Genomic DNA, 13,557 nt, shown 5'->3' with positions numbered 1-13,557 from the left:
AATTTATCTATAATGACACGCATTTAAAATTACTTTTTTTATTTTGTCATATTATTATTTGATGAAGGTGAAGTAAAAGAGGCAAAGCCAGGACCCGAGCAATATATAAATAGGTAACAAGAGATCTGCACTAATTTACGATTAGCTCCACGTCTTCAGGTGAATTACATAATGCCGCATGTCACTCAATTGTTGCTTTTTAGGGGTCCCGCAAAGCCACTTTAAATTAATAATATGAATCGAATCATAGTAATCCATAGAACTATAGTATTATTAATGAGCATGCGTATCTAAAAGATACACAACTTTAGATGAAAACATTTTAAATATATTTTAGTGCTAGGGTTACACAAAGTCGTGTATTTATGTTTGATGATGAAATCACGTGGAGTAATATTAATGTTACTGAGACTACTTTTTTATATAAAATATATACACTTTTTTAGATACGTATAATTTGAAAACTATATCTTAATTCTTAAGTATAGATTACACAATGTTGTATGTTTACAGATTTTTTCAAGTTGCAAATTTTCGGTATATATGTAATGAATCTACACTGAAAATTACACAATAAAAGCATCCGCATCACGTTTATATGATTCTACAACTGCGTCACGCTTATCTGCATATTGTGGTTCTGCATCTGCATTAATAATGAGATTATTAAAAAGAATTCATTTTAATAATATTAATAAAAAAGATGAATTTTTAAAAAAGTGATTTATTTACTCGCTAAAACGATAGTAAAGACGAAAATTAACAATAAATAATTTAATTGCATGATTCCAAATTTTTTTGTTCGTGAATTTGTTATATAAACACTTTGCGAAAAAAAAAGAAAAATATTTTTATAAGAAGATTTTTCTATAATGACAGTATTTTTCAAATTAATAACTATTTATATTATTTAACGAAGGTAAAGTAAAGGAAGCGTACTACAAGAGTATTATTGCCACGTTTTTTACATTGTGCCATGTTAAAATTTACTATTTTTATTAAAAATAGAATATTCTTAGAATTTCTTTCAAATTGTTTTATTTGTTTTATCACCTAAATAATATTAGCTCTCAAGTTTAATTTTAATTTCCATTAAAAGAAAAATCAATAATAACGATAAGCGATAAATGATGCTCAATTTATATAAATATGAAACTTGATCACTTCTTTTAATGTTGAATTTGATTCATTCATGCATGTAATATCGAAGCGATATCGTAAGGTCGTTAACGTGCGTACTATTATTATAGGTAAGTACAAAATCAGTTGATAACTGATTCTTAACCTTGCATTTAATAAATGAAAGTGACAAAAGATTAATTAACTCTTAACTTTATATTTCTTTATAGTCTAATAATTGAAAAAAAAATTAGATATAAAATATGTAACCAAAATGTCTTTGCCAGCAAATATTTCTACCGTAACGGACACTGCTTTGAAAACCTACTATGAACTCTATGACCTCGCTTGCTTAAAAACCTTAAATGATTACAATGAAGCAATAAATTGTTTCAATAAATTACTATTGCAAAATAAAGGGTTAAGTGAGCAAGAAAAGGAATACTATAAACTATGTGTCGCAAGAAACATAGAAAGAAACAAGGAACGTGATAAATCAGGCAAACCAATGAAATGCAAATATTGCAACTCAACGCGTTATTCGAAAAGATACTGTGAGAATTGCATAAGGGAATACTTAAGAGGTGAATTTAGTAAATGGAGTTCTGATGACGAGACCGTTGACAAATTTATTCAAAAAAATCAACTACAATCGTCTGTGCCACCATATATTTTAGAATGGATACCATTCGAAAACGACCAATTTGAGAATATAACATATTTGACTGATGGAGGATTTAGTAAAATTCACTGTGCAAAATGGAAAAGAGGACCGATTATAGATTGGGATGAGAATAAACGAGAATTTATTTATGATGGTCCTATTGATGTTGTACTAAAATCTCTAAATGATTCCAGTGAAAAATTTTATGATGAAGTAAGCATTTCCAGCTATATTTATTATTCTTTAAATAATGATAATAAAGACAAAATAAATCATTATTTTATTTTACTGTAGGTTAATAATTACTTTAAAATTAAATCTGGCAATCTAATAAAGTGCTATGGAATGAATTATTACAAAGAAGGAACGTTACGTGATTACTTAAATAAAAGGTCATCGGTCACGAATAAGCTTAAAAGACAAGATATACTTTATATACAGAATATGTTTTGCATTAAATAGAATCCATTCCAAGAACTTCATTCATCGAGACTTGCATAGCGCGAACATCCTCTTACTTACAAATAAATGCCTAATTGCTGATTTAGGACTATGTGGTCCGGCAGAGAGCAAACTAGCTAACACTTATGGTGTTTTACCATACATGGCGCCAGAATTAATTTCAAACAAACAATATTCTAAGGCATCAGATATTTCTAGTTTGGGAATGTTAATGTGGGAAGTTTTTGCGGAATATCCGCCATTTCATGACCAGCCTCACGATACGGATTTAGCATTGGCGATTGTTAGTGGTAAGAGACCACCAATGTTATCTGAAATACCAGATATTTTCCAACAATTAATTCTGAAATGTTGGAAGAAAGATGCTAAGGAAAGGCCAGAAATAGAAGAAATTCGCAGAATTGTGAATAAAGAGTTTATAAATGTCTATGAGGACGAAGAGTTGATGGTGAAATATGAGAATAAACGTGCAACTGAATTTTTAGAAACACCAAAATCACCGCATCCCACTCGTTATACCAGTGGACTGCTTTCTATCGGAGATACAGAAAATTTTAAAATAAATTCACAATTTGCTAGTAATTGTTCTTATTATGTTTGCACCTTTACAAATTTACATACGCTTACTAATATATATTATTGAATAGTTCTGATTCTTCATTGCGATATGGACATGAAAATGATAATGGAAAAGTTTTGCGTGACAAAGCTGGTAAGTCGAGCGACAGTAAATATTTAACATTTTTTTCTTTTATCTGTCCATATCAGATGATATTTTTATATAATAATAAAAAATCAATGGTATGTAAAATTATTTTTCATGGTTTGAATTTTTTTTTTGCTTGCAATTTCACGAATCTTTAATTTATATTTAATTAAAATGAAATAAAGAAAATAGTGGAAAAGCTAAAATTAAAAACAAGGGCGAACCAATTAAAAGAACTAATATTTAAGGCTTCTCGAGCAGTCGGACTTCTTGTAACAAAAAATCTTAAATTGTTAAACAGCGCAGCTTCACTTTTAAATTGGCAAAATTTAAAATTTGTCACGTGCAAATTGTTTAATACCTAAAAAATTTAATTTTCTAGTTATTTGTTCTATTTACGTAGCACGATTAATAATAACATTAAAGTATTTTACTCATTTTATTACTATTTTTTACTACGATATATTATCTTTTATAATGTAGTATATATACTGTATGTTCAAATCATTTCGCTTAAATTATTACAAAATTATATTATTTTAAAAGTTTAGTTCGCTTTCTCAAAGTTTAATTTATTTATGATGATTGATATGGGAGATTCATTAAATTAAATATCTTTGTAAGTTTTTATACAATTTTGTTCACTGTATATTTGAATTTACATAAATAAATCTTGTTAAAATTTGATAAAACTTCGTCTGACATTAACAAATTCAAACTCATTGGTCTTATATTAATTTATTTACTGTATATCAACTTTGCAAAATACAAATCTACAAAATCTTTAATTTTACATAAGGCCAGACCAATTTGATTTTCTGTTTACAAAATCCTCCTCTCAAAAAATTTTAAACTTAGTCACAAAAAAAAGCAAAATTTTATTAATTTTTTTTAAATCCTCCCTCTCCCCCTCACCCCTCAAAAATTTGGTTTCTTATACATTTTAAAAAAATTTTTTATATAATATCCCCTTCCCATGGAAATCTAATTTTTAGATTTCTTTTTTTTTTTACTTTTTCTTCACTCCCCCATTAAAAAAAACGTTTCGCACCGTTTTTTTTTAATTAATTTAACGAAAAAACGGCGTGAAATGTTTTTTCAAAGTAATTTTAATTAAAAAAAGTTGCAACCCTCATATTTTCAAAATTTTTAATAGTAAAAAACAATTTAAAAAAATTTATAAATTATTCCCCCCTTCTCTTTTTCAATAAAAACTTGTTAAACAGAAAATCCTATTGTCCTGGCCTAACTTTCTAAAAATTTTTATCTTATAACATTAACCTAATTTTGAACTACTTCACAATTAAATAAGGAATACTTTGCCGTGTGTGTGTGAGAAAAAAATTAGTTTTGGATCGTCATGAAAATTCAAATCTAAACTCAAAAAAAATACACTCTTGTGCAACATTCAAAGTATCAAGTCTCACAACATTTACGTGTGTACATAATAAATGATAGGCAAATTTCGTTCTAATCCTAGTAAATCCATTTCATTTAACATAGCCCCGAAAAATTCCGATTTTCGCCATCAAATTCCTTCTTAAATCCTAAAGTTAGGACGAACGTTAAACAAATAAACAATTTAATTAATTGTACTATAAACAAATGTTTATTCAATAAACTGAAGTACTCACAATTATAAACACCAATTCTATTGTACTATCTCCTAAACAATATTAATAATGGAAAATTATAGGATTAGGATATGATTGTCTATCTGTGTACCATAAATGAGTTCATGGTCAGGTCAGAGTTCTAATAGACGAAATTGAAAAAAGATATTCATTATTACTCATTTTTCACTTTCCATCGATTTCTTCTAGTTTGTAATTGTAAATATTACAAATGAGTATTAGCATGATTTCAACAGTTCACGTTACTTTGGAAGACATTGTTTGATTATTTAATATCAGTTGCTTTAATACCTCGAATGATTGTATAAACAATAAAATGTTTCAACCAATCATTATTAAAAACAAAGAATTTATTTGCGGAAAAATAATAATGTAAGCTGCTACTAGAAATATTGAAAGAAACAAGGAAGCAAGGTGATACGTTGCGAATTTGTTTTCTTACATGCTTTTGTTACATTCACAAAATATACTAAAACTATCATATCAAATCCATGTCTAATAGATGTTGATGATGATAACTGCATTTATTTTGTTAAATATTAGCGTCATCGGCATGTGCTATATGTTATAACTATTGATAAGTGGCCTTGCATTAGGTGGTTTGGAAATTCAACGTGCCAGGTTTCAAATTTCCGAATTGATTACTTTATATGATTCATAGGATAATCTAATGAAAAACTCTTAAATAGAATAAATGGATAGTGAATTGTAAAAAAATATTACATGCTAGGGAAAGACCCAGAAAAATATATAAAAGGGTCAGGTTTTGAGTTTGCGTATTTTGAACTAAAAAAATCATAAAAAATCTTTCCTTCTTTAGATAATTTTGACAGAATTTTATTTCCTATTATAGTAACCGACTGACATTATCATAATTCCGGCCCTGAAAAAATGCGTGCAGCTTCATAGTAAAAAATTTTTTTCATCACCTGACCCCTATATATAATTTTCTGGGTCCGGATTCGTTGACTACAGTGCACGTGATTGGTAATGCCTGGTCAGAATTATTGTATTAAAACTCCTCCCGCTCAAACTTGCAACGATAATTTATACACTCTCCTTAACGATCCTTCAACAATAAGCTCAATTTTTTTATCATCAGGAGTGTTTACACCACTTAATGTAGGTATCATCTTGCTCAATATACGTTAGGAAATCCTTAAATCGGACAAATTGGAATTCCTGCTGTTTAGCATCTTAGCAAATGCTAGATTACTTTTCCTCTTTTTAACGTCACAGGTCCTTTATTATTTGGATTCTAATTGTGTAACTTATGTATCTTCCTTAAGGAAGAGTATTTTCTTACTTCTTTTTCAATTAGTTTTTCCGGTACTTAAAAATACAGTACATTCTTCTGGAATTATAATGGACAAGTCACCATAATTCTGATCAACATCATAATAATGTGGGCTAGGGCGTTTGTATTTTTATGGTAAAGCACAGTTTATTGTATGATCGCATTTCATCGTCAGCTGCTATTGTCCGATTATTCTTTCAAAAGCCTTTTTACCTTACACTTTTACAATGACATGTCTAGTTTAGATAAGATCGTCAGAAAGAGAGACTGCGGCCCGAAATATCGCAACGGTAAACAGTTTTCAAAAAAATTAAAAAAATTAAAAAAATATTTTTAATTCCTAAACTTTGAACAAGTGAACGAAACAATTTAGCTGAAAGCTCTATATATTTCTTATAGAAAGATACAGTATAATAAATGCATCTTCAAATAATTCATTTCTTTCAGAAGCTACTTCATAATAAATTAATAAACATTTACCGTTTTAAGAACAAACTTACATATAGTAACATTCTTCGTAAGAATTCCTAAATTATAGAAGCTAACGTTGTATATTTTAAAATTTATTTTATTTGCAAACTTTAATTCGATTCCTATTTTTTCCTCCCATAAATGTAACACATTCAAGAATAATTATAAAAAAATGGAAAATTAAAATTGTATAAACTTTATTTAAAAGAAAAAAAATAAATAAATAATAATAATAATAAATGAGACTTTATTTCAATTGTTCAATTGTTGAATATGCAAATTTTGCTAAGCCCGACTCAAGTGTGTGACACATCCCTAGTTGTATACAAAAAAAATGTTCCATATAAATTTACATAACCGGTAAGTCTGTGTTACCTAAGAAAAAACTTTGTACGAAAAAATTCTAGTAGAAATTCACATGTTCAAAAGGTCAGTTGACAAATTCATGACCATTTTTTATGCAATGTAGTAAATTAATTATTATGAACCTTCTTTTTAAAGATTATTAAATCCCAGGAAGTTCATTCCGTTCTTCCCCTATCACAAAAAAAAAATATAATATTCAATGAAGACTTCTTTAATTTTTAATTAAATTATTAATTTTATAACTGAACAACATTATAACACTAAATGCACCATAAAACAAGATAGGAAACATCATCAAAGGAAATTTTCTCGTTTACTTTTTTGTACCACAATTAAATTCGTCCTCTCAGATCATTATAAATATACAGCAATTTTTCTTTGGATGTTTATTTGATTAAAAACATGACTTTTTTCAATGTCATTTTATTTTATGTTCGGTATATACATCAATAAGATCATCAACATGTGTATTATAGTCTTGAACAATTCATGGCCGATTTTTACCCTCGCATTCCTTTATTACTACCAAATCTTGATTCTCATTTTATATAGTTATATATATATATATATATACATATATATATATATATATATAATTGTAAATATTATAAGTATTAAATATAAAAAAAATAATAAGAAAATAAATATTAAAAATGTTCCAATAAATTACGTTTCTACTGTGGCTACGAAAACCTATTACGAGATATTTGATCTCGCTAACTTAAAATCCAATTATATTAATGAAGTAACGAAAAATTTCAATCGGTTGTTGGAGGAGGATAAAATATTAAATGAACAAGAAAAGGAATACTGTAAAATACGCTTTGCAATAAATATAGAAAGAAATAAAGAGCGGGATAAATCAGGCAAACCAATGAAATGCAAATATTGCAATTCGACACGTTACTCTGAAATATACTGTGAGAATTGCATAAGGGAATTCTTAAGAGGTGAATTTAGCAAATGGAGTTCTGGTAATGAAACCGTTGACAAATTTATTCAACATAATCAATTGCAAGCATCTGTACCACCATTTATATTGGAGTGGATATCACCTGATCAATTTGAAAATATAACGTATTTGAATAAAGGCGGATTTGGTAAAATCCATCTTGCAAAATGGAAAAGGGGGCCGATTATGGATTGGGATGAAGAAAAACGACAATTTGTTTATGAAGGTACTGTTGATATCGTACTAAAATCTTTGAATGAATTTAGTGAAAGATTTTACGACGAAGTAAGTATTTCCGTCTACATTTTATTCTTTTACTCTTAATTAAATAATAATAATAATAACGAATATAAAAATAAAATAATATTTTACAGGTTAATAATTACTTTAAGATTAAATCTGGTAATCTAGTAAAGTGTTACGGAATAACAAAATTCCCAAATAGTGACAATTACGTTATGGTAATGAATTATTACAAAGAAGGAACATTATATGATTACTTAAAAAGTCATCGGTCCCGAATAAACCTAAAAGACAAAATATATTTTATATATAGAATATGTTTTGCATTATATAGAATTCATTCCAATAACTATATCCATCGTGACTTGCATAGTAAGAACATTCTCTTACTTACAAATCGATGCCTAATTTCCGATTTAGGATTGTGTGGTCCAGCCGAGAACAACCTGGCTGATGCGTATGGCGTTTTACCATATATGGCGCCAGAATTAATAGACAAAAAACAATATTCTAAGGCATCAGATATTTATAGTTTGGGGATGCTGATGTGGGAAATTTTTGCAGAGTGCCCACCATTTCATGACCAGCTTCATGATTCGGATTTAGCAATGGAGATTATTAAGGGTGAGAGACCACAAATGTTACCTGAAATACCAGAGATTTTTCAAAAATTGATTCGTGGATGTTGGGAGAAAGATGCTAAGAAAAGGCCAGAAATAGAAAAAATTTATGGAGATGTAAATAAAGAGTTTATAAAAATTTATGAGAACGAAGAGTTGATGTTGAAATATGAGAATAAACGTGCAACTGAATTTTTAGAAATACCAAAATCACCTTATCCTACTCATCATACTAGTTCTGCTAGCGGAATGCCTCCTATTGAAAGTCTTACAATAAATGATTATACCTTTATAATCAATAAAAATTGTACGCACTGTACTAGTTCTTCGTTACGATATGGACGTGAAAATGATAACGAAAAAGTTATGTATGATGTAACTAATAAGTCAAGTGATGTTAATTATTTATCATTTTCTCTTCTTTTATTGAAAAAGAAGATGACGAAGAAAGTACAACAAACAAGGTTTAACAGCCATTTTATATTTAAAATCTCTGGGACTTCAAAATTTTACTCATCATGATAGCATGACCAAAAAATAATTAATTGAGCTACTATTTATATATTTCCGATTATCTCCTTATTAAATTATCAAGTCAAAATTTTTTAAATTTTGTTTCGTTTTTTTATAATTATTTGTATTCACTAGCCTTGTTAGTTTTTTCATGAAATTTTTATTCAAACACTAATTATCAATTATTTGTAAATAATATTATGTAAATAAATTGGGTCGTAATTGAGCAAATTGTTCATTTTAAAATTATTTTTAAATTGCAAACTAGTCTTTAGCCATAAAAGATAAAAAAAGAAATTACATTAATATAATACAAATTGCGCGAAAAAAAAAAAAAAATTCTTTTATCATGGTTAACTATAATATTGCAAACATTATTATATTAAATAACTAATTACTATAGTTCCATACAAAAAATGCGTAGACTTGTCCGGAAATAAATTTGACAAAATTAATAATTTTTATACACGGAACGAATAATGAAAATAACAAATAAATTGATTGCTAATTAGTCTTGCAAATGTATATGAATGATTGTTCAAAATTTTTTATTTTTTATTTATTTATTTATTTTTATTTTTATTTTTTTTTTGGTACAGTCTTAACGTAACACCAAATGGTTTTTCGAAATTTCCAAAAAAAAAAAATTTTACCATTGTATAATGAACGTTGAACAAATAATTAAATGTGATATAGTAGACAAATTCTTATCCAATAAATTTCGATGATTCTATTTTCGTACTCACAACAATCAATATTTTATTTTTTTTAAAAAAAATGGAATATTCCGTACAATAAATAAACTCCCGATCAATAATGTTTGTGAGTAGAATATAGAATATTTATTTCTTATATTGTTATCATAGGTAAGTTACACAATATAGAGTGGTCTGGAGACTTGGGATCGTTGAAATTAGATAAAGACATTATTAACCTTATTACTAACTTTTTTTCCATTTTTCATTTTTTATTACTCATCAAATTTATAGTTTTATAATTAGGGTAAAATATAAACAAACATGTACTGGCGGTAGAAGATTTCATATTTTTAGGGGATGTTGAACCCATTTTTTTTTTCCTCTTAAATAAATAAAACGGAATAAACGAAATAAACGATTTAACGTAAATTTTTTTTATAAATATTGATTGTTGTTGGTTTATATTATTGTACGTTTCAATCAATCACGTTACTCGTGAACTTAAAAATATTAAATGATCATAGATTCATTGTAATGAAGCAATAAAAATATTCCTACAGTAGTAATAAAAGGTACGGTGTAATTCAGTCTCATAAGAAATATCGGAAATAAACGGCATGCATCCCTCACAGCATTAGGTTAACTAGAATATTTACAGTGATACACAACAACTGGAATAGAAAATCTTTTAAGTTACGCAAAATGTCAAGATAGGTTATAAGATATAATTTCTTCAAATGGCTGTCATTTGTCATTTAATTTCAAAATGACTTATGTGACAAGTGATTAAATGACATAACTCATTTCACTCATGCAAAATAAATTTAATTTTAAAATATAATAAATGAGCTGAGTATTAAATATTTTATTTAAGACGCAACATCCATCTGTAAGGGCAAACTGACGGTGAACGTTACCGAAATATTCAACGAGTTTTCAGAGTGATTCAACATCAGATTCATAAGGTCAAGCCCAGAAGATTAATAAAGAACGAGATGGATCCCAAATGATTTCGTTTATTTTGCCAACCAAAAAACGTGAAATTCAGTTACAAATTTTAAAACTCACATGTCTTTTGATCAGAGTTTGGAGAGGAAGTAAGATTAACCTTGCCGCTAACACTTTGACTTTCTCTTTTGTAGGAAAGATTGTAGGTAATCTATTTAGTTCGGTTTCTCAGGTGACCTTATTTAGGACTTTACCCATAAATTGTTCGATCTAACCCCTACTGTAAATGTCCTTTGGGATACCACTGATGATACATGACACCATGCATACAAGCCAGGTTATCATTAAAAACTATGCTAAACAGGGAGCGCATGCTTACCTTATAAATAGATTATGGTCTACCATGAATTTCAACTATTCTTCTTTAATTACAAGTACAATAAATGGAATCTATAAACAAAAAGAAAAAAAAGTCGTTAGTATGGCTGGTACCAGGTGGAAGAAAAAATCAACCACCACCATACGCGTAAAAAAAAAGTCTCCAGAAAGGTGATGGTATCATACTACTCAAGTGGACACCCTAGAACTTGCACAATAAAGATTTTTTTTTTTGTTTTTTTTTAATTTTTTTCTTTTTTTTCATTTCTTTTCATTTCTTTTCATTTTTTTTATTTTCAATTTTTTTCACCTTTTTTCTTTTTTCTTTTATATTTGTTTTCTTTATTTTCTATTTTTTTTTTTATTTTTCATCTTCATTTTTTTTTCACTTTTTTTTATATATTTTTTTCTTTTATTTTTTGTCACTTTTTTTTTAAACCCCTACTGTAATGGTCCTTTGATACCACTAACAATATGACACCATGCATACGAGCCAGGTGCATAGGCTAACCCTCCTCCAGGAAAGCCAGTTTCTCATATATACTCCCTTTCAACTTTTTTTATCTGTAAGCCTGTATCATTAAAACTATGCAAGCAGGGAGCGCATGCTTACCTTAATATTGATCTACTGTAAATCTTAATTCGTAAATACAATCCATACCATATTACATTCTTTCATTTTCGGTAGAAAATTCAAGATTATATTCTTTATTTTCAACCTTTGTAACATAAACCTTAAATGTTGAGTTTGAGTATTGATTTGTATTGTTTTGTGTTATTTCATTGCCAACCAAGTCTTGCCTGGAAATAAAAAAAATAAAAATATTGAATATATTTTTCCATAAAATAATAAAATGTATTTTTTTCTAATATCAAAAAACAAAAGTAGACCTTAAGAACCTATCTGGTAAAAGATATTTTTGTTTATTGGTTTCATTTGACAAGTTACTTATCGAAGAGAAAGTTCGTAAAAGGAAAAATTTCATATTAAATATATTTTTCCATAAAGTACGAGTTTAATTTCTCTGAGTTTCGTGAGTTCATGAGTTTGTTATATGAATATAAATATTTGAAGTTTTTGATAAAAAAATGAAAAATGAAAAATGAAGTATTGAGAAATTTGAGGGAGTTTGGGTATATTTATACTTTTTAAAAAACCTTTTACACAGTAGATGATATGGGAACTTCGATGTTATAGTTTACATGACACATCATGATTTGATAATCAAAATTACAAGATCAAGATTTTTTTATATATTTTACTATATTGTTTCATAAAGGAAATAATGACACATAAAATCTTGAATCTTGATAAAAAAAAATCTCTTTTTTTTTAAAAAAAAAAAGTTTAATATTCATGAGTCATTAGTCATTACTAATATTTATAGGGGTATATCCTAATTTTCTAATGTATTAGATCTGGAAGCGGTTTTTTTTATTAAACTACCAAACTACCATCAAATTAAAAAACTTTTTTATTTATAAATTGCGTAATCACTACAGAATCATTTCTCCTAAAATATCATCTCATTAATCAGTTACAAGATTTGTTTCATAAAGGAAATAAAATCTTGAATCTTGATAAAAAAAAATCTGATCTTGATAAAAAAAAATCAATTTTTTTTAAAAAAAGAAAAAAAATGTAAAAAAAAATGTAAAAAAAAGTTTAATATTGAAAATCCTCATGAGTCATTACTAATATTTATAGGGGTTTATCGATCGTGAGTCACATTTATCACATCAATCGATTCCTAATTTTCAAAACTAGTAATATGAATCCTTTTAACTTCATGTAGAATTATAGCGGGTCGCTCGTCTGCCGTTACAACCGACTTAAGAGTCAGCATTATTTTAGTTATTAATTTTAATTACAGTATATCGAATCAGTAATTCGGGCAAAATTAGTAATACCAGCCCAATTTATTTATCACATGATTTATTTCGTAATTTTGACCGGTATTATAAAATTAGCGCTTCATTAATCACACTTTCTCCTAATTTTAAATTATTTGCACGGAAGTGAAGTTTCCCAACTATATGTTTTAACATATACAGTATGTAATACAACCCTTCAATTATTATTCGAAATATATACACACTGTCTGTTACGTATTTCTTAATTGCATATTCTAATTTTTAATGACAACATAGTTGACCGTAGGGCGAACCTTGATCTCCGTCAGCTTTTTCTTATTAATCTCACTTTTACTTATCAAAAAATATGTTATGTAATGGATATAATCTAGCAATGATAGGTTTTCAAATGAATGCGTGCTCAGAATATATTGTTGAAAATATTAAGATTATACTGATTTCAACAAAGGAAAATCATCAAATCATTAATTTGAATTTAACTTTTGGTAAAAAGAAACTTTTATTATATTCATATCAATATGGAGGTATGAAGTTACATCTTTCCATTTATCAAAATTGAATTTGTTTATTGGATTTTGAAAATTTTTATTTGAATATTTTCTTTTTTTTTT

General features: G+C 27.3%; 2 protein-coding genes across 2 annotated transcripts; both read left to right on the top strand.

Annotated features, from left to right (window-relative positions):
* Positions 1-1,393: 1,393 nt before the first annotated feature.
* Positions 1,394-2,888, top strand: OCT59_007995 (uncharacterized protein; the record flags this gene model as incomplete). Its single annotated transcript, XM_066142170.1, has 2 exons — positions 1,394-1,996; positions 2,499-2,888. 2 exons carry the CDS (start codon positions 1,394-1,396, stop codon positions 2,886-2,888), a joined length of 993 nt encoding a protein of 330 aa, XP_065999076.1.
* A 4,705-nt stretch (positions 2,889-7,593) lies between these two features.
* On the top strand, positions 7,594-9,056 carry OCT59_007994 (uncharacterized protein; the record flags this gene model as incomplete). Its single annotated transcript, XM_066142169.1, has 3 exons — positions 7,594-7,956; positions 8,046-8,132; positions 8,538-9,056. 3 exons carry the CDS (start codon positions 7,594-7,596, stop codon positions 9,054-9,056), a joined length of 969 nt encoding a protein of 322 aa, XP_065999075.1.
* Positions 9,057-13,557: the final 4,501 nt, after the last annotated feature.

This window comes from Rhizophagus irregularis, chromosome 16 (assembly GCF_026210795.1).
Source record: "Rhizophagus irregularis chromosome 16, complete sequence".
Taxonomy (NCBI): Eukaryota; Fungi; Glomeromycota; class Glomeromycetes; order Glomerales; family Glomeraceae; genus Rhizophagus; species Rhizophagus irregularis.
The sequence above is the reverse complement of the archived record's forward strand: the minus strand, read 5'-3'. Positions and strand labels throughout refer to the sequence as shown.